Source organism: Anopheles ziemanni, chromosome 3 (genome assembly GCF_943734765.1).
Source record: "Anopheles ziemanni chromosome 3, idAnoZiCoDA_A2_x.2, whole genome shotgun sequence".
Classification (NCBI taxonomy): Eukaryota; Metazoa; Arthropoda; class Insecta; order Diptera; family Culicidae; genus Anopheles; species Anopheles ziemanni.
The window spans coordinates 78020122-78038553 of NC_080706.1; the positions used below are offsets into that span (position 1 = coordinate 78020122).

The following is an 18432-nucleotide window of genomic DNA, read 5'->3' on the forward strand; positions in this document are numbered from 1 at the left end:
GAGCGTCGCGGTTTGCCCACTTGAAGCAGGTGTTAAATAGTTTAATTTGGATGCCAAACCAAATTTAAATAATAAAAACCACAGCCTTTAATTGGGAGGTGTCCCTTCCCGGGGTCCATTCGGGGGCCGGAATAAGCAAACCGGTGCAAAACAAATTATCGGAAATATAATCAAATTGCTAACCACAGAGTAGCAGATAAAAGTGGCTGGCCGACGAAACCGGTTCGGCGGTATTTTTTTTAACTTCTGACATCCTCGAACCACGAGTGAATTCCTCTTTGGGGTCGCGGAGAGAGAAAAAAATATTATCAACAATTTTAGGTTCATCGTGCACATCCAACGAAGCGACCAGGGAACTTTGGGAGAGGCCACCGATCGGCCTGCCTCTGGTTGACCCGGTCGATGACAAGCTCCTAGCACGTTTCGAGCAGGGCGATGCACGCAGCACGCAAATTAAATAATCACGGCCTTAAAACGTTTGTAATTGGTACCAATTAAATATTTAACCGAATGATCATTGGGTCCATTATCGCGATCAACAGGCAACATCCGCCCGCCAATCCATTCACCCAGGTGAGACATGAGTGTCGGTGGGGTTCTTTGGTGGTGGCAACGCAAGAAGTCATTTTATATTTAATTTAATTTTTGAGAGAAAAAAATCATTATGTCAGCCAATGAAACCAATGACAAACTCCAAACGTCAACCGGATGGTGTTTGGGATTGTGGAGGTAGTGAAAAGGTGAAAGAGTACTTAATGAACTCATTAATTGCATTGTTTTTGCGCTCGTCAGCCGGCATTTGAACAATGAGGTTTAGCTCTTCTCATTAAGATTCAAACCACAACGTACCACTAGGCTTTTAGTTTTTAACCCAGGTTTCTAGTAAAATTGTTTACTTTTTAATCTCATTTGAATAAACCGTTTTTAGATCTGTGTTGTGATAATTAAAATGAGATATAGGGTAAAAGATCCACTTTTGACCCACTTTGAAGAAATCGTTGCGCTCATTGTATCGACCATAAAACGATACACTAGGTATGGTAAGGTAGAGTAGCTATCTAAGCAGGGAATACAATGCATATATGCATGCAATACATATTCATTAGAGTTTTTTAGATGTTTTCTTTAAAAAATTAGCAATTTCCGAATACACTATTTGTCACTATTTTGTCCCACTTTGCTTCTATTTTGGCCCACTTAAATAATGCTTATTTTATGTGTTTTATGATTAAAATATTTTTTTTAAGAATCTAGAAACTGTTACTTAGCTTTACCATTGTTAAAAAAGTGATATTTTATATTTTAAGTATTTTATAATAAGTTGATATTTTATATTTTATTGTTCTTTATATTTTATACTGTTTTGATCGATGATCGAATTTTCATCTAGAAAGTCTCTAATAATCAGTTGTCAGTTATAGAGTGCATAGGAATTTCGTTTCAATCCAAACTAGTTTTCCTTTCATCTATTTTGGTCCACTTTTACATAGAAAACAAATTATTTCTTGAGCTTAAAATTTAAGAAACGCATTACTTCCGATTTTTTTACGCAGTGGTTGGTTATTTTTCAATGTGGGCGAACTATCTGCTTGCAGCATTATGTATTGAAAAAGTGACAGATTCGTAAGTTCCAACGATTTTTTTTAGGAATACTTAAACCGTTATCCGTTATAAACCGTAGGATAAACCGTTATCAATACTATAAAAATGGTTAAGCGTATTTTTACTTAAAATCAGTGTGATAATTGATCCCCTTTTTAGTGGGCCAAAATTACATGCATGGGCCAAAAGTCCGCACTAACCCTATAAAAAAAGGCTATACCTTCTATACCAGCTTTTTGTGTCAATGTTTCATTACCATTCGTTGTGTGTCAAATAAATTAAAATAAGTGTCTCCAGCAATTCGCAATCAGTCTGCATGCTTTCTTCCAAGACCAAGCTAAAAATAAGTCAAGGACAGGACCTTCGTTCCACTCCGTACCCTCTCATGGCTGTTCATTTAGTATTCGTTAGTCACCACCATCGCCGCTTCCAATGGCACGGAATTTCGCGTGCTCAGCAATTTCAAACAGGCACCGGCACCGTTTCACCTCGAACAATGCGAGTTTTTCTTTCTTTCGGCGTATGATAAGCGTTTAAATAGCGTGTAATTTTCGCAATCCTGGATGTGTGTGTGTTTTCCTTCAACGTCTGTTTCACCAAAGTACCTTGGAATTGCACCAAGATTCGACATTCCCGCACCTACATACATTTACTTTGTCTGCAAGAATGAATTTATGCTTTAATCCGTGCTTCGAAGCTTGAAGCCGCTGAAGGTGGCGCAATCGTCGGGTGTTAAATCGAATGCCAACTGCATCCGCCGGTCCGGAACGCTCTCGTTTCTCCGGTCTGCAGAATCAATTAACTCCGGTACGCTTGCAATCAAATTCCGATTGGCGGAGGATGGACGGCGGAGGCCCGCCGATGATGGGGGATAACTCTAAGCCGCCGTGAATGAATCGGCACGCACTCACACTCCGGCACGCAGGAGACGCCTGGCTAATGAAATTATAATCACTCCCACCCCCCTTTGCGCCCCTCCCTGCCTTGTATTGTGCCCTTCGATCGGCGTCTTCGGACGTGCAACATAACTTATCAATTGGCACTTTTGTTGCCGCGCCAGCATCGGTCAGCATAAACAACGACGGCGACACCGCTGCATTGCAACATATCATTTGCGACGAATCCATCGAGCGATTAAACGAGATGATTGCTTGGTGCGATGTCGTCGCCCTTCTTCAGCACCGATCCTTCTCTGGTTCTGTTCACCCGAATCGATGAGGTTCGGTTGAAAAGTATCCAAGGGTAGTGTATATTCAGGGATAAAAAAAATGAAGAAGGGAGAAGATCTCTCAAAGAGATGAAGACAACCAAGTTTATCCATGTTCTGTTTTGAACAGTTGAAATTAGAGGATATCCTAATTTCTTAATTAGAAATCCCGCAAACATTTGAATCCACCTCGACCTGTGGCAACATTAAAATAACACATTCTATGCTATCCAGCTCTTCGCCACCCTGATCCTCTTGTACTTCCACCGTTTGTGCTCAAACGGCTTCCTTCCTCGCTAATTAACCGCTCGCTGGTCGATGTTGGAGGAAATGTTGCCTCGTTGTTGTTCTTTTTTACCCTCGCAACCTTAACAAGGACTCTCGCGCCAAGCAGCTCACTCCGGAGGGTAGCAATCAGAAACCAATTTTCCCTCCGGAGCGGCCCATAATTATACGTCAGCGTAACCAGCGTGTGGCCGATGGCAACGGCCGTCTCCGCGTTAAAGACGCGTGTCGCGATGGTCGGTTTCTTCTTCACGGGGACGACACGGTCAAAACCGTTCGATTTCACCAACCCGTTCTTTGCGAATCAATAATTTCGAAGGGTACACGAAAACCGCGCCACACCAAACCAGCGGCGGTGTATTATAATCAACACTCGACCGGTAATGCGATCTTTAAAGTGCCGTAAAAAATTATTGATCTATAATTACTTTATTTGATTACCGTGCCGGTTTCGATTGGAGCAGCGCTGCGGGAAGGCTTTATTAGCACGTTTAAGAAAATTGCACCCAACCGTCGGTGTTGACGCAAAAGAAACCGTTCATAGCGGTTCGGTCGTCTCGATCACATCGCATCTGTTCAATAGGCGAGAAAATTATAGACCTAGGAGAAGTGTTTCCCTCTGACCCAAGAGATTTCTGGTCGACAAGTTTTGTTTGATTCAACATGACCCACTAACCGTTCATAGGCAGTTGACGATGAGGTGTGAATAGCGTGTGTCAACCCGTTGCCAAAAACACGATATTTAAATGTTAATTTGACAATCAATGTTAATTGACAAGATAACAAGAGCTTGCGTGAAATATTTTCTTAACTACGCAGTTTCCTTTAACGCAGTTAAAACCTCTCTTAAGTTGCAGAAGTCACAAAAGTCGAACTAATTTTTGGAGCAATCTGGTCGACTACCTCTGGACTTAAACTCATATGGACGGAACCCATTTAGTTGGTTGTTTATACTTCCTAAACCAGGGGTCGGCAAAGTCCGGCCCAGCAACTGATTTTTTCCGGCCCGTAATAAAGTTTTAATGCTTCATACAAAAAACCTATCTCAATTCTTATCGGATTTGTTCACGATGTTAGGTTTGTTTTTTCTCAAAATGAAGGTAAAAATTGTAGAACAAGTTATTCCATACCAGATAATTTTCTCTTAAACCTTCTCTTATACTTTTTGTTAGATGTGTTCTATATGTATTATTAGTCGTTCAAAAATAACAACTCGTTTACTTTGCACCAATCATAGCTACGTTCAAGGAATACAATTTTCATATCGATCACAAAATAAAATAAGGCCCACAATATAAGAAACTTATCGAAACTGAGTTATTTTAGTTACTCAGAGGGATTGCCAGTAATCCTAAGATATTTTAAAATATTGCATGTATAGAATTAATTTCAAGAACAATTTAAAAATGAAAACATGAACAGCACAATAAATCAAAATTTATATGTTGATCAAAATTGTATGATGTATGAAAAATGTTTAAACAAGTGTATCGATAAAATTTCAAATATTTTAGCATACACCTCTTTTATGAAACTTTACTGTTGATATTCTATTCAAAGGGGTTGAGTATTATTTTGAAAACATTAAATCATCGTTTAAGGTATCCAGCCCGCGCATTCGGGTTTTCATCTGGTCTCTTTTCTGGAAAACTTGTGCCGTCCCCTGCCCTAAACTGTCAGTAATTTTTGAGTTGATAGTGTTGAAAAAATCCTGAGATCACATAGTCTATCATCTTGATAAAATAGAGTTTGTCTACAATTTATCGTCACATGAATTCGCCATTCCGTACCTATTAGATGCAATCCCTTAGAGGTTCGATATCTCCAGCACGGACTGCATACAAAATTGACACCGGAGCACCTGCAGCTCCGTATTTCACGTTAATCAACTCCTCATAAGCTCCGTCGGCACCTTCCGCAGCGTCTCCCAGCGCGTTCCCATCACCATCGCCATAAGCAGCGCTCAAGATCATCCATCTTCGTGAGAAAACCCCGGCTCAGGCTGATGTGACACGCGGGACTTAATTTATATCGACCTCCTCATGTTTAATGTATATCGTCGTATCCATCATGGTCCACACCGCAAAGGGACGCTGTGAGAAATCCGAAGCATCCGTAAGGCAGAAACAAAACAAAAAAAACAAGTACAGTGCAGCGGACCGAAACGAAACCGATCACCTCACATGGCGACATCGTGCTGGGTGTCTTCCTTCTCGGAAGGGAAAACGCCGACTCCCGTGGCGTGAGATCCAACTCCCCCGCGGACATAACTTCATCAGGCTGACTTGATTTTCCACGGCTCATAACTTTGACGACACAGTCCGGCCACAGCTGGCCGTGCGGAATGTCTTCGATGACTGTGGCCCCCCAAGGGAGTTCCGCCCGGTCGGGGAGTTCCTTTTGCGGTGCGGACTTCGATCGGTTCCAGTAAGCGAGCTACAGCTTCTTTTTACCTGCAACTCCATCGGCCGATGTAGTGTCTTTTTTTTGCTTATCTTTTGAGCCACCCCGGACCGAAAAGGTGGCAATGAGGTCTCCGGGGACCTCGAAAGTGTCCAAAAAAGGGACACAAGCGCAACCCGCCCCGGACGTGCCGGGAGCGTGTCCACCTCGGGTCGCGGGTGCGTGTAATAAATTAATTTTAATTACATCAACTATCCGCTAAGTCAATTAAGCGTTGTAAATAATTTATCCACCCGCCGGTCATGCGACAGTCACACGCAACGGCCCCAAAAGCGTCTGTTCCACGGGGATGCATACGTTTGGCACGCCATCGAGGCCTTTTCGGTGCGCTCGAGGATCGATACCAGCGAGCCGTTCAAGGTGATCGCGTTGCAACCGAAACGGAATTGCATTGGCTTTTGCGTGCCAAAAGGGCTTAATTAAGGGAGACCCGGGAGCCGAGCCATGGCTCCCGGTCAATATTGGTTTAGTGTAAATTATCTTTATTACGGGCTCGATGGCGTGGGATAATAAAGCCGTAAATTTAGAGTTTTGCAATCCGGGCGTCGTATTTTACATCGCGTGAGAGAATTTCAAGCGGGGCAGGGAGGAAAAGAAAGAGTAAAGGTTTACACACTGATAGGGAATCCCAGTGACTAACACCGTTTCTCCATTACACCGTCAAACCAAACCGATTCTGTTCGACCAGAGGCCCGTTCGTAACATACTACTGATTTAAAAACAAAAATTTAACCTTTATCTTCGACGCTGCATTATAAAGCTTATTTGCTCCCATCCTAGTTCTACGACGAAATAAATACAATATAGATGTTTGTTCTAGTATGAAATGATCTTTGATCTTCTGCGCAGTGCTCAAAAGATAAACGTGATAAATTAAGGCTCCAAAATTAATATTTTCCAAACAGGTGGTACTAATATGCTGGATTTCTTAATAATTTTTCTGGAATGTCCTGATTTACTTAAGGCTATAAATCACTGCAAAATGCATTGATCTATTAGAGGTTTATGAGACCAATGCAATGGTCTATGACCAAGACAATGCATTGGTGTATTAGTAATTTTGCTATTCTGTTTGAAATATTCTTCAAAAATTTTAAGTTACAGTCAAAATATATTCAGTCTATTCCAAGTTTTCTGTACTACCACCACTATAAGAGCACGATATCACAACTATAGGAACCTTACCACCATTATAGGAACAACCAACCAGGACGAAATAATAGCTTTTTGTCGTGTATTTTTTATGGTTTACTGCGAAAATAGATCAAATCGTGATTCGATCATAATTGGTATGAATATGCAAAATATTGTGTTCTTGACACTTATAAATTAAAAACGGTCAAAGCCTTCGAACATACTGCACTGCGCAAAAATCTCATAGCTGTTTAGCTTTAGCTAAAGCTTTGACAATCTTTTGTTGCTGATCTTTCCTTGAGACATAAATCAAGCCATTATTTTTGAATTGGTAAATGTTTAAATTGCTTTACCCTCTTTAACACTTTTTCGACCAGTTCTTATTGCATTATTCAATTTTTCCAAATTCTAGTTGATTTATTCAACAGTTTTTGAAGATTCACACATTGTCGTGGATTTTAGGATTGGTTTTATTGTCAAGATGTTCACTTAAAAACTGTTATCTGGAATACCATTCGCGTTCATCTCTAAAAGAAACCATTTCTCGACAAACATATAAAGTATCTTGTTCATAAATCTCTTACCTTCTACAATGAAACATTATCGAAGGTTGAAATAAGCTTCCAACCGTATGAAGCAAGACTAACTCTGATTAATGTTCTATCTTAAACAAATTTTAACTTGTATCGGAAGATGAAAAAGAGCTTTCATCTCGCTTTGGCAAATACTAAGAAAAAAAGTTGGCAATCAAGTAGTAATAAAAACATGAAATGATACTTGTTTTACCAAAAAATTGATAACCATCGGAGAATGGTCTCGTTTAATTTTATTTTGGAATAAAAAATGAGTGCTGATGAAAGCAAGACAAGAAAGAGGGACATAAATTTAATGCGTTAAAAAACTGTTGGCAATTTGTTCCCGTGCTCCTTATCGCGAAATTCCTGACTACCCTTTTACAAACGGGTGATTCAATCTCTGCGACATCATGTAAGAGCGGTTGAACCGCAATGTTCACACTTGCCACCACTCCAACTCCTCGCGCCGGCCCCGCAGCATCATCAACAGTCGATGCTATCGGGGCACATAAATCCTTACCGTTCAATTAGAAATGCCGTCGCCAAGCGCGACGTTCCACGAAGCGATCCCACTAAACGCTGGCCCCTCCAACTCGCCAACTCGCGCCCGGTGCTTAAGATAAGCCCGCCGTTTTACGCCAAGAACCAACCCGCGCCCGGCGGCCCGATGGCTTGGTTCCGCGGTGTTTTATCGCAACGACGTCTTTGAGTGGCGTTCCGCTCCGTAACTGTCAACTCTGTCATATCGGTCGTGTTTCATCGTGTGGGCCGCAGGCTTCCACTCTCCCGACGCAAGACCAGTGCTTTATAAGGCAGCGCACAGAGACGGACCGCCGCCAGGGTAAATTGGCCGCCCGACTGCGTGTGTATGTGTGTGTGGGGGGCTGATATCGCCAGCGGTCACAATTAAAACTAAAGGAATAAAATATGTATTACATGCCCGCGTTCCGATCTTCCCTTCCCAGCTTCCATTCGTTCCGACAGATCAATCAAAATTGTCAAGTGTACATAAATTTGATTGCTTTCCGATAATTTCGAGCCACCTCAAACCCCCTGTCCAGCACCACCTCATACCCCCAGCCACATATCGACACAATGTCATCTCCTGCAAACTCCCGAACGAAACGGAACTGCGCGACACCTGCAAGCGTGTGAAAGAAGCAATAAATTATTTGCACACTCTCTGCCTGCATCGTGCCGTAAAATGCACCCGATGCACCCGATGCACCGAACCATAAAGAGACCGGGCGTGACGGAGCGTAACGAAAGGCAGTTTGCCCCTTTCCGAGGCCGGGTCGGGCTTCGATTTCGTTTCCCCCCGCGCGAACCCCAACTGGAGCTGCATTTCGGATGTAAATAGAAGCGGTTCGGTCCAGCGTTTCCCTTATCGCTCCACGACACGACACGATCACGTACTCGAACCGTTCGGTAAAATCACGCGAACACTTTGTTAGATGTCGCCCAAAGGTGGATTTCTGCTGCTAGAACACCACAACACTGGACGGTCTCCATCTGTGTGAAGCCGCACCGCGCCGCTTGGCCAACTCCAGCCCGCGAGATGATGTGGCATGGAGACGGAGAAAAAAGCCCGGCTATAAATCCATATCGGGAATGGGATCCTACCACTACGGCGGTGATCGTACACGATATGAGTTTGTCGCTGTTAATTTCATAATTTGCCGCTTTATGGTTGTTTTCCGCTCGCTTTTCCGAAACGGGGATGGAAGAAAAATCCCTTCCAAATCAAGGTGGAAGGTGGAAAGGAATGCTGCTCGATCGCGTCATCGCCGTACCGGAGATTTCGAACATTCTGTCGCGTTTTACACGATGACTTATTGCTCGACAGAAAAAAAACAGTAGTTCCCACCGGGCCAACGCTGGTCCTCCGCCCCCCGCTTCTCTGCTTGTACATAGGTTTTCCGTGCCGGAGTTACGTTCACACACGCCGCAAACGGGTGATGGAGTGATAAATATTTTTTCTTTAAATATTGCCAATGAGATGAAGCTGATGAGACGAGGATGGAAAATGAGAGGGTACGCTTCCGACGTCGATGATTGATGATCGGTCAACTCTTTTCGCAGCAAGTTGCTGGTTTCTTACGTGAAGCTGAAACCGAACTATATCACCATTCTTCACGTTTCCTTTGATCGTTCCGTGTGATGCATATTTTGGGAACAATTTGGGAAAAAAATTCAAATTCAAATCCGAGTAGTCGAATTCATTGTAATTATCGCACAGAGAGGGATAGTTCAAATAGTTTTATTGCAATCATACCAGAAGGTAATATTCTTAATAAGAAAGTGAGATTTTAAAGGGGTTGCGTAAAGTTAGAAACTAGTTTTACTAAAATAAGCTTCAAATCAGAAACCTTGTATTGTGAGAAACAGTTGACAAACAACTTCATTTAGTTTGTCTTGCCTGTATATTATGAACAGAGGCACTTCCTATTTTAAAGCACCGAAGAATCTCTTATTTAACCCCTTTATAGTTTCACAAACCCGAATCCCAACCGAGACCGGACCCTCCCCTGTACGAGAGGACTGACTATCCACATACAACAGGGAAACAAGTCTCGTAAGCCCTTAACGGGCAGCCATGACCAAACAAGGTCGTTACGCCAAGAAGAAGAAGAAGATAGTTTCACAAGCAGATAGAATTTGTACTGCTTTGCTTTAGTTTTTTGTCGCACGTTTTCGTTGCGCGTTGTTTATTTCGAGTGTAGCTGCTTCGAAAACACGTTCTTATGTATTTGTAATCTTGTATTCATATATTTGACACTAATCGATGCAATTGAACCAAAGTTTTGCTTATTATCGACAAATTATTGCTGATCACAATAACAAATAATGCATATGGAAACTGACCATCATTTAATCAAAAAGTTTCCAAAATGTTTAGGCAAATATAATTTTTTTATAAAAAAGCAAAAAACAGTGTGACAATTTTTTGAACCATTTTCACAACTTAACAGGACTGTGAAGGGGTTAATATATTACCATTGAAAGGTGCATGACAATAAAAAGTAAACAGAAAAATTGGAGAAGTTGAGAACTCCAAACACTCGCGATTATTTTAAATTACATTTGTGAAATTATTAAACTTTACATATCTTTTAACAACGCAACCACGGATTACATGATTTGTTTTTTACTTACTTATGGATTTGCTATTTACTTTAGTTTGGTTACATACATTTTCCAATTTACATTTCTTTTATTATTAAATAAAATTGATTTACAGGGTTCAAGGGACAATTCAATCTGATTGAACTTAAAATTAGTATTTAAGTCTATGTTTACCATCTTCATGAAAAATCAAAATAAAAAAAAAACTTTGACACCTAAATATAAATGTTTCCCTTTGTTGGTATTAGATGTCGTAGACAACCTTAACAGTTTGGCATAAAATTTGTCGAAGTAACATTAAAATCATGGTGGTTGCCAAATACATTAAACGTTTTGGACATTAGGATAATCGGTGCATTATTCGCATATACCGTACTTGAATTTGGAATTCTAATTGCATCTCTGAATCTAAGGGCCCGCTCTGACGCAGAAATATTTAGTTTTTCTAATATCTTTGGAGCGTCAATTTCACTATTCCACTACGAACGGAATGTAATTCAAATATTATAAAGTTTTACTTTATAAGATTCCACGCGTGAGTTGATGAAGACAGCCTCAGAGACAAAAACACACTATTAACATGACACGACTTTAGCTTTTGCTTTTGTGCATGCAACAAACGTATGATTTTTCTTGCGCGCAAACCCCCATTTAATGATGCAGTATAATTGCATCAAATGAACTCATGTTTGCGCACCATAGGAGGATACGTTTCCGCACAATTCACCGTTTGTTTGTGTGATTTCTGCCGGTTTCGCTACCGGATTTCGTAATTATGACTAAATGCAGCAGCGGCAGCAGCAACACACGAACGCCAACCTCACGTGGACGAACCCCGAAGGGCAAAACCGGTGGGACTGCGACGAAGGGCTCCAAACATAATTTATAAACTGCCATTCACGGCACGCTGCCACTTCCCCGCTGGCTGTGCCCTTCCTTCTCCCAACTCATTCATTGCTAGTGTGTAAACCGTTTTGTTAACGCGTGTGCGCTTGTCATCGTGGAATGAACCCATTACTCAACGCCAGCCACGAATCATAAGTTATTCTCCGCGCTCCAGGTTGGCCCCGCAGATGCAATCCATTGCATTCCGTTTGTCAATTGTTCCCTACTATCCCACCGTTTCTACTGCTTCCCGGATTCATTTCATTTGCAACCCATGCAGGTGCAGGTTTTTGGAGGCAGAAGAAAATTTTTATTTTTTCCGGGACTATCAAATGTTGTGCGTAGCTGCAAAACATTGAAGGAAAGCATAAACGGAAGGGTAGAGTACCGTATCCCATACCAGAATCGTGTCAATCGATTACCAAATCTAGTCGCAAATGGCCGGAAACGCATCGAACGGGTTTACCAACCAAAAACCGGCGTTTAAATTTGTGTTACGCATACACTCTTGCCATCCCCTGGGGAGATGGATCATAGTGGTGGAGCATTGGGGTTTTTTATCGATAGGATTGTTTTTTGTTGTTGTTCGGCTTTCCTTCCGTCTGTTAAACCAACCCCGTCCGGTTCCATGATCGATGATGCTCAAACACACCAAACATGTACGCAAAAACCCACTCGATGGCGCGGGTCCCGTTAAGAGAGAGGGGGAGGGGAAAGAAACGGACGAACAGGGCGCCGAATAATTTATTCATAAGCGACACACAATTTATGGGACGGCTGTTTGATTTTGTAATTAATAAACTTGTGAAAAATTATCACTTCGAAGCGGCATCGAAGCGGGAAACGAAACTCGGTTTGTTTTATGATTCGCGAAGTTATTCTTTCGATTCGATTCACGCGACAATATGTTTCGTCACCTCACCTGATGCTGGGGTCGTTGAGCTCAGCGACAAGGTTCAAGTCCGCGATTTATTCGCTATCGGATAAGAGAGGTTGTCTGGGAGAAGATAAATTGTACGATTCGAAACCGGAGAAAAACCCTAAAGTCTCATCCATCATCCTTTGCAAGGTTCTTACTACTTGGTGAATATAATACGAAAGCAATTTTTCAACCCTTCACGCTCGTTTTCTGTAAAACTCTTTTGATGTTGACATGTTAGTTAGTTTATTGCACAATTAAACGAAAAGTACATACATTTCTTAAGCTTAACCTCGCTGGAGGATCAAACATTCGCGTTCCGCTATGTGTCGCAATAATTTAACAATAAATAATTAATCACGGCGCGCACGGAGCGTACAGGAGGCCTCATTGGATAACCTTTTCACGTCGTCCCTTCACGGACACAATTCTTCACGCACGAGCTGACTTCATTCCTTTGCTTTGGGTAAGCCTCCGGTCACAGCGTGTCCGTTGCATCGTTGCATGCTGCAGGTTCGAATCATTTCTGCACGATCGGTGCAGGGCAATTCTCAGCGGATTTCATTAAAGTTTCCACCACTACCACCACCTTCGGCATGCCCTTTATAGGGCCTTCGGATGCATTTGTTTCTTTTTTTAGCGTGTCTTTTTTTATTTGTGTTCATGTTTGCCTCATGCAGCCCTAAGCCCCTTAGTAGGCATTATGCGGTTTGTTTTTCTACATCCCTTTTCATGTTTCTGCTACTGTTTGCGCCAACGTACGACTTGGGTTTCCTCTTTCGTATCTTTTCCTCTTCTTAATGCTATACTATAAGGCACATAACGGGGAGGGTAAAAAGTGGTACATTTTGTGCCGCCTTTTTGTTTCGTTTCGCGATCGAAACGTCCACAGGCTCGCATTCTACCCCGACGCTGCATCGGAAGACTTAATAACTCACTTAACAGCTACGTTTTTGCGTGGCAGTTCTGCTGTTTTTTCCACTCTGAGTTCGCTCCCTTTTTTATTTATTTTTCGTCTCTTGGGACTTCCCTTCGATGGAGAAGGAGAGCTTGAGAGAATGCGCATCAACAGACCACTAATAGCCTCGGCACGCTGCCCATTCCCATCACGTTCACTTTCGTTCACATCTCAGCGCAACACAACCCCTCACACCAAATGACTCACCGCCTTCCGACGGCGATCTAATCCGATCGATACTCATCGTAACTGGGGCGACGCTTGTGTCGCAACGCCATAAGAACCAACGCCAGCACGCCGATGCCCGCCACGATCGCCCCCGTCGTCCCGAGCGTAATCCACAGCACGGACGGTGAAACCGGCCAGTAATCCTCGGGAGAGTCCTGCGGGTCAGCGAGCAGCGATGCGTTGGACGGTAGCATAATTCGGAACGCGATCGAGGCCGTCTCGGTGAGCAGGGGAAGGGCCGTTTCGTTCGCTGCCTCGTGCGTTTCCTCGCCGGACGATGACGTTTCGGTGTCACGCTTGGAGCGGGCGGTGGTGGCACAGTTCTCCTGCGAATTTGGAAGAAAACATTCATCACATATTATGCCACCAGAAATGGTTGGGCGTATGGTTCCTACCACCAGACACTCGCGCCGATCGACGCAGCCGACGATGCGCACGCGCATGATCATCTCGTCACCACTGCGCATACCCTGGAACATGGCCGCCCGGAAACCGAGCCGGTAGCCCAGCGGAGCCTCGAAAACCGGCGCCAGGGGGCTGATGGCGCGCATGAGTGGGTTGAGGCAACCGTTGGTGGTGACGAGTGAGGCCGAGTTGAGGACGGTTCCGGTCGGCGAGAGTCGCTGCATCACCACCTCCGAGAGGCGCGTATAGTTCCATCCTGCAAGTGCACCGGAAGAAAAAGTTCAAGTGTTCCAACGAAACAAATCTTTTTGGTAGAGAACGATTCATTTTTAAATTTTTAAGTAGTGTTTGTTTGTTGAATTGAAAAAAGAAAATTCTCGGTATTCTGTGACCTAGAAAATTATAGGGTTTTTTTTTCATTTTTTCTCTTAGTTAACTTTCTCATCAAATCTAACTTGTCAATATGATCACTGATCATCGATATAAATTAAAAATTTCGAGTTGAAGATATGTGTCCAGTGCCGACAAATCACTAAGATACAAATACTGTAGAAACATTATCTTAAATGAAACAAACTGAAACTCAAACTGTGGCCTATAACATGACTACTTTACGTTCTGTTATAAATTAAACACATTTGTAACATATTGAGCAATTATTTGGTGTAAGAATGAATGATGCAATTCTTCTTACAATTTCAACGTACTGTTTCAAACATTTTGAATGCTTAATACATAAGCATATCATTCGTTATTTTTGGGACTTGTAATCAAAGGATTGCATTGAAATATAGCTAAAATGAAATGAGCACAAACTTGTAGCTCAACTTTAATGATCTTTGACTAAAAAAAGAGTCGCGTCAGATTTTGACGGACGATATTGTATGGGATTTGACAGTTGAAGTCGGTCGTCCGATTTTGTCATTTAATTTTATCGAATGGTCGTATACAATTTTATTTGTCAACACTGGTCAAAATTGGATTTTGAAAACCCGGAAGAAAGACTTTAAGCTAAAAAATAGTTCATTTAAATTTCCTAGAATTTAAAAAATGTCAGAAACACTTGTGAATCTCGAAAAATATCGTGCCACAAATTACTGACAGCAGCCTTCATTTTTTTGTTATGTTAGTTCAACATTCTACGATTGTGTTATTGTTTGATAATTGTTTCCACTCCTTTTTAACTTATTATTTTAATTTTAATTTAACGGATATGCAGTTGAAGATAAATTTTAGATCCCATGCCCAAGCTATTGGAACAGTCTGGCTTTGCTGGAGGAAGCTTGTATTATTGTCAACCGATTGTCAACCAATACAGGACAGGAATCTTAGTTCATTATCTTAAGAATCCTCATTCTGTAAACTATATGATAACGACTTATTTTTTGCCAACGAACTGTTTTTAATTTCCATAAGAACCCATAAGTAATCATACTTGTTTCAATAAAGGTTTGAACTCGTGTTACAAAAACTTCCTACAAACCTTATGATGAAAGTCAAGTATAAGTCATGTCTGGAATCATGTGATAAAATTAATGTATATCAACTGGTTTAAGATCAATCCTTCATGTTGAACATATGTGCAGTGCTATAAAATATTAAGCAAAATTATGTCATCAATTGCCAAATACGATTAGTCGTATGCCATCTAAAACTATCATCTTATTTAAAACAAAACAAGGAGCTAATTACGTACCATCTCCGGCCGAGACCTGCGTTCTCAGCATGAGCTCCTCACCCAACATGACCGCTCCACCCGGCTGAAGAGCCCTCGAAAAGGCTCCTGCCGCTCCATTTGCCCGCCGAAATATTCCCAACTGCGATCGAAACGGTCGCTGGGAACCACCCACTGCAAACGCCGTCCCGGATCCGCTCCGAGCCTGCGGACTATCGTTCGCCACGCCGAGTCTCAGCGAATGCGTTCTGGCCACGATACGCTGCTGGATGCGGCACTGCAGCGTCAACACTGGATCGACAGCCGTCCGCATGCCAGCGATCGCCGGAAACCGGATCCTTAGGCACAATTCCCGAGCCGTTCCGGAGGTTAACTGTCCGCAAGCGACAACACCACAACGTCCGAAGTCGGACCACGCAATGTCCACCAGAAGGCGAGCCTGATCGAGCCGCACCTCGCACCCACTCAGATCCCCTCCGTCGTTCTCGACGTCCACCAGGGGAACACTTTCAAGCGCACTCTGGATGGCAAGGGCCGCCCGGAAGTACCCGCCACTGTTGCGCAGGCAGGCGAGCTCGTTCAGCTGCAGACGGATGGGAGTTCTCGTTCCGTCCGGATCGTCCCGAAGCGAGCGACCAACTCCGGACGGCGGGATGTAGATGTTCGTCGGAGGATCATACCGATATCCTTCACCCGGATCGTTCGTATCCTCGAACCCTTCGTCTCCGAGCGGAGCGAAGGTGGTGCTGGTCGTGGTCGTTGTGGGTCGATTGTAGTTATACCCGGGAGAGGGGGTCGTCTGAACCACGAACACTTCATCCCGTTGGGGAGGCGCCTCCACCGGTGGCAGGTACTCTCCGGAGAGATCGGGACCGAAAACAGGTTCATCGGCCGCCGGAATATCTTCCTGCAACACCGGCGGCAGGTAGTTCCCCGCGACGGATGACACCGGAGGTGCTGGAGGTTCGTCCGCAAAGGGAACCGATTCGGGTGGAAGATAACTTCCGGCCGGTGGATCATAACTGTACCCTCCCTGGGTCACTCCGCTGTCCCTCTGCGGTGTACGGTTCACAATAATTTCTGGCTGCAATCCCCCCGCACCGTACCTTCCCACCGTCACCCCACTGTCCCTTCTCGGGGGCACAAGCGCTCGGGTGATCGAAGCCGAGAAAACACTTCCACTTCCGATCGCCGGATCGGCCACTACGAAACTGCACACACCGATCACAAACGCACATAATGTACCGTACCGCATCGTAGCAACTCCCGAAATGACCACCGAAACGCTACTGACTCCTGGTCCGGTTATTTCGGGGGGTTTTTATAACAAATCCCTGCTCGAAACTTGGTCAAAAATTCGGTTGTCCTAAATGCGACAGAAAACACCGCACGAGAGGTGACAGAAAAGAGAATTACCCGGGGCAGCGTTTGGCAAGAATTTTTAATCATCATCACACGGGGCACGATTTGCGCGGTTCAAAACTACGAAAGACTTCAACGCCACCATGGGGAAGCGCAAGCGACGAACCCCTCCGGGACGAACGCGCGCGATTGTGTCGTGATTGAGGCATTGCACCCCAAATGGAAAACAACCCAACGGTCGTGGTGGTGGTGTTGGTGGTGGTTGAAGGAAGAGATCATGTGCGTACGACAATGAGCTGCCAGCGTGCGCGATGTCACTTTCGATGCGTTCACGATCCGAACAAAATTTTCGATTGTTTCGCTCCGCAGCCGGGAACAACGATCATTCGCCTTTTTGTTGTGGGCCGAAGTGGGAAATGCGAATGCGTACGTCAAAATATTGACACTCCCGAGGCACGGGAAAGCGTGCGCCGGAAGTCGTGACAGAGCCGTAAAGAACGACGGACGAGGAAATTTCTCCTACTGTCTCGAATGTTTTCGCTTTCGTTCGAAATGACCTTTCCGGGGACGACGGTGTTGGCGCATGCACAATACGTCTTTCGTGTCCGCTATTTGGCACAAGTTGAACCAAGTTCGATGCACTAGAATTCATTTTAAAAAGTGCACGATTTTTCACGGAGCACGGTTTTTGGGTGGTGCTTTCTCCTCGGGACCTGATTTACTTTTTGAAGGAAGGTTAATTGGTTCTGTCTGTTCTAGCGCGCAATTTATTTACCCAAACGGTGCAAACGAAGAGCGAGGATCAAGAAAGAGATTTTGTTTATGTCGCTCTTATTTATACTTTTTTAGGGCGAAATGTGTGCCTAGTGATTGGTACTAAATGCTCTCAAGAGGCCCCGAACCTCCAAGGAGCAAGTTCGTAGAATTTTTACTTAACCAAACATTCTACAGAATTCATCAATCTACTAAGATCGAAAAGTAATAAACTGGACTTGGTCAGTATTACAATAATGGGTAATTTTACTGTATAACGAAATAATCAAAGGATGGACCGGTATATAATCAGAGTTGAAGAGTAACAGAAGGAAAATGTTTTATAGGCAATCCATTCGAAACAAACATCTATTTGCATCAATACAACAAAATTTTAGAATATATTAAGCATGGGGCTGACATACATAATGTGTTGAAAAACTTAAACAGTTTCATTTAACTGATAACCAGCAATGCTTTTTAACATATCCCATTAGATTTTGCCATACATTTGGAAAAGATGCATATCATTCTGAATAAAAATCGTTATGCCTTCTAAAACGATGTAAGTTTTTTTTAACCAATATTGTATGCGGATCTTAATTAGCGAAGTAAAGTTATACAATTTTCTACTCTATTTATTGAACTAGAATTGTTAGACAAAATTTAAAAATCTATCATCGAGGAATCAGCCAGAAATCTTAATGATTGTAGGATCAAAGTAAAAGCTAAAATTGATTTTTTTGAAAAATATGTAAAAAAACAAAAATTTATCATTTTTTGAACGGTATCGAATAGGGGCGTCGCTCATTTTACCACTTAGAGGCCAACATGAGTGTAAATCCACCACTGACC

The 18432-nt window shown here is 43.1% G+C and overlaps 1 protein-coding gene across 1 annotated transcript; it reads right to left on the reverse strand.

Annotated features, from left to right (window-relative positions):
• Positions 1-13378: 13378 nt before the first annotated feature.
• On the reverse strand, positions 13379-16717 carry LOC131285553 (uncharacterized). The gene is made up of 3 exons (XM_058314411.1): positions 15484-16717; positions 13778-14043; positions 13379-13708 (listed from the first exon to the last, which is right to left on the reverse strand). The coding sequence occupies exons 1-3, from the start codon at positions 16715-16717 to the stop codon at positions 13379-13381; spliced, it is 1830 nt and encodes a 609-aa protein (XP_058170394.1).
• Positions 16718-18432: the final 1715 nt, after the last annotated feature.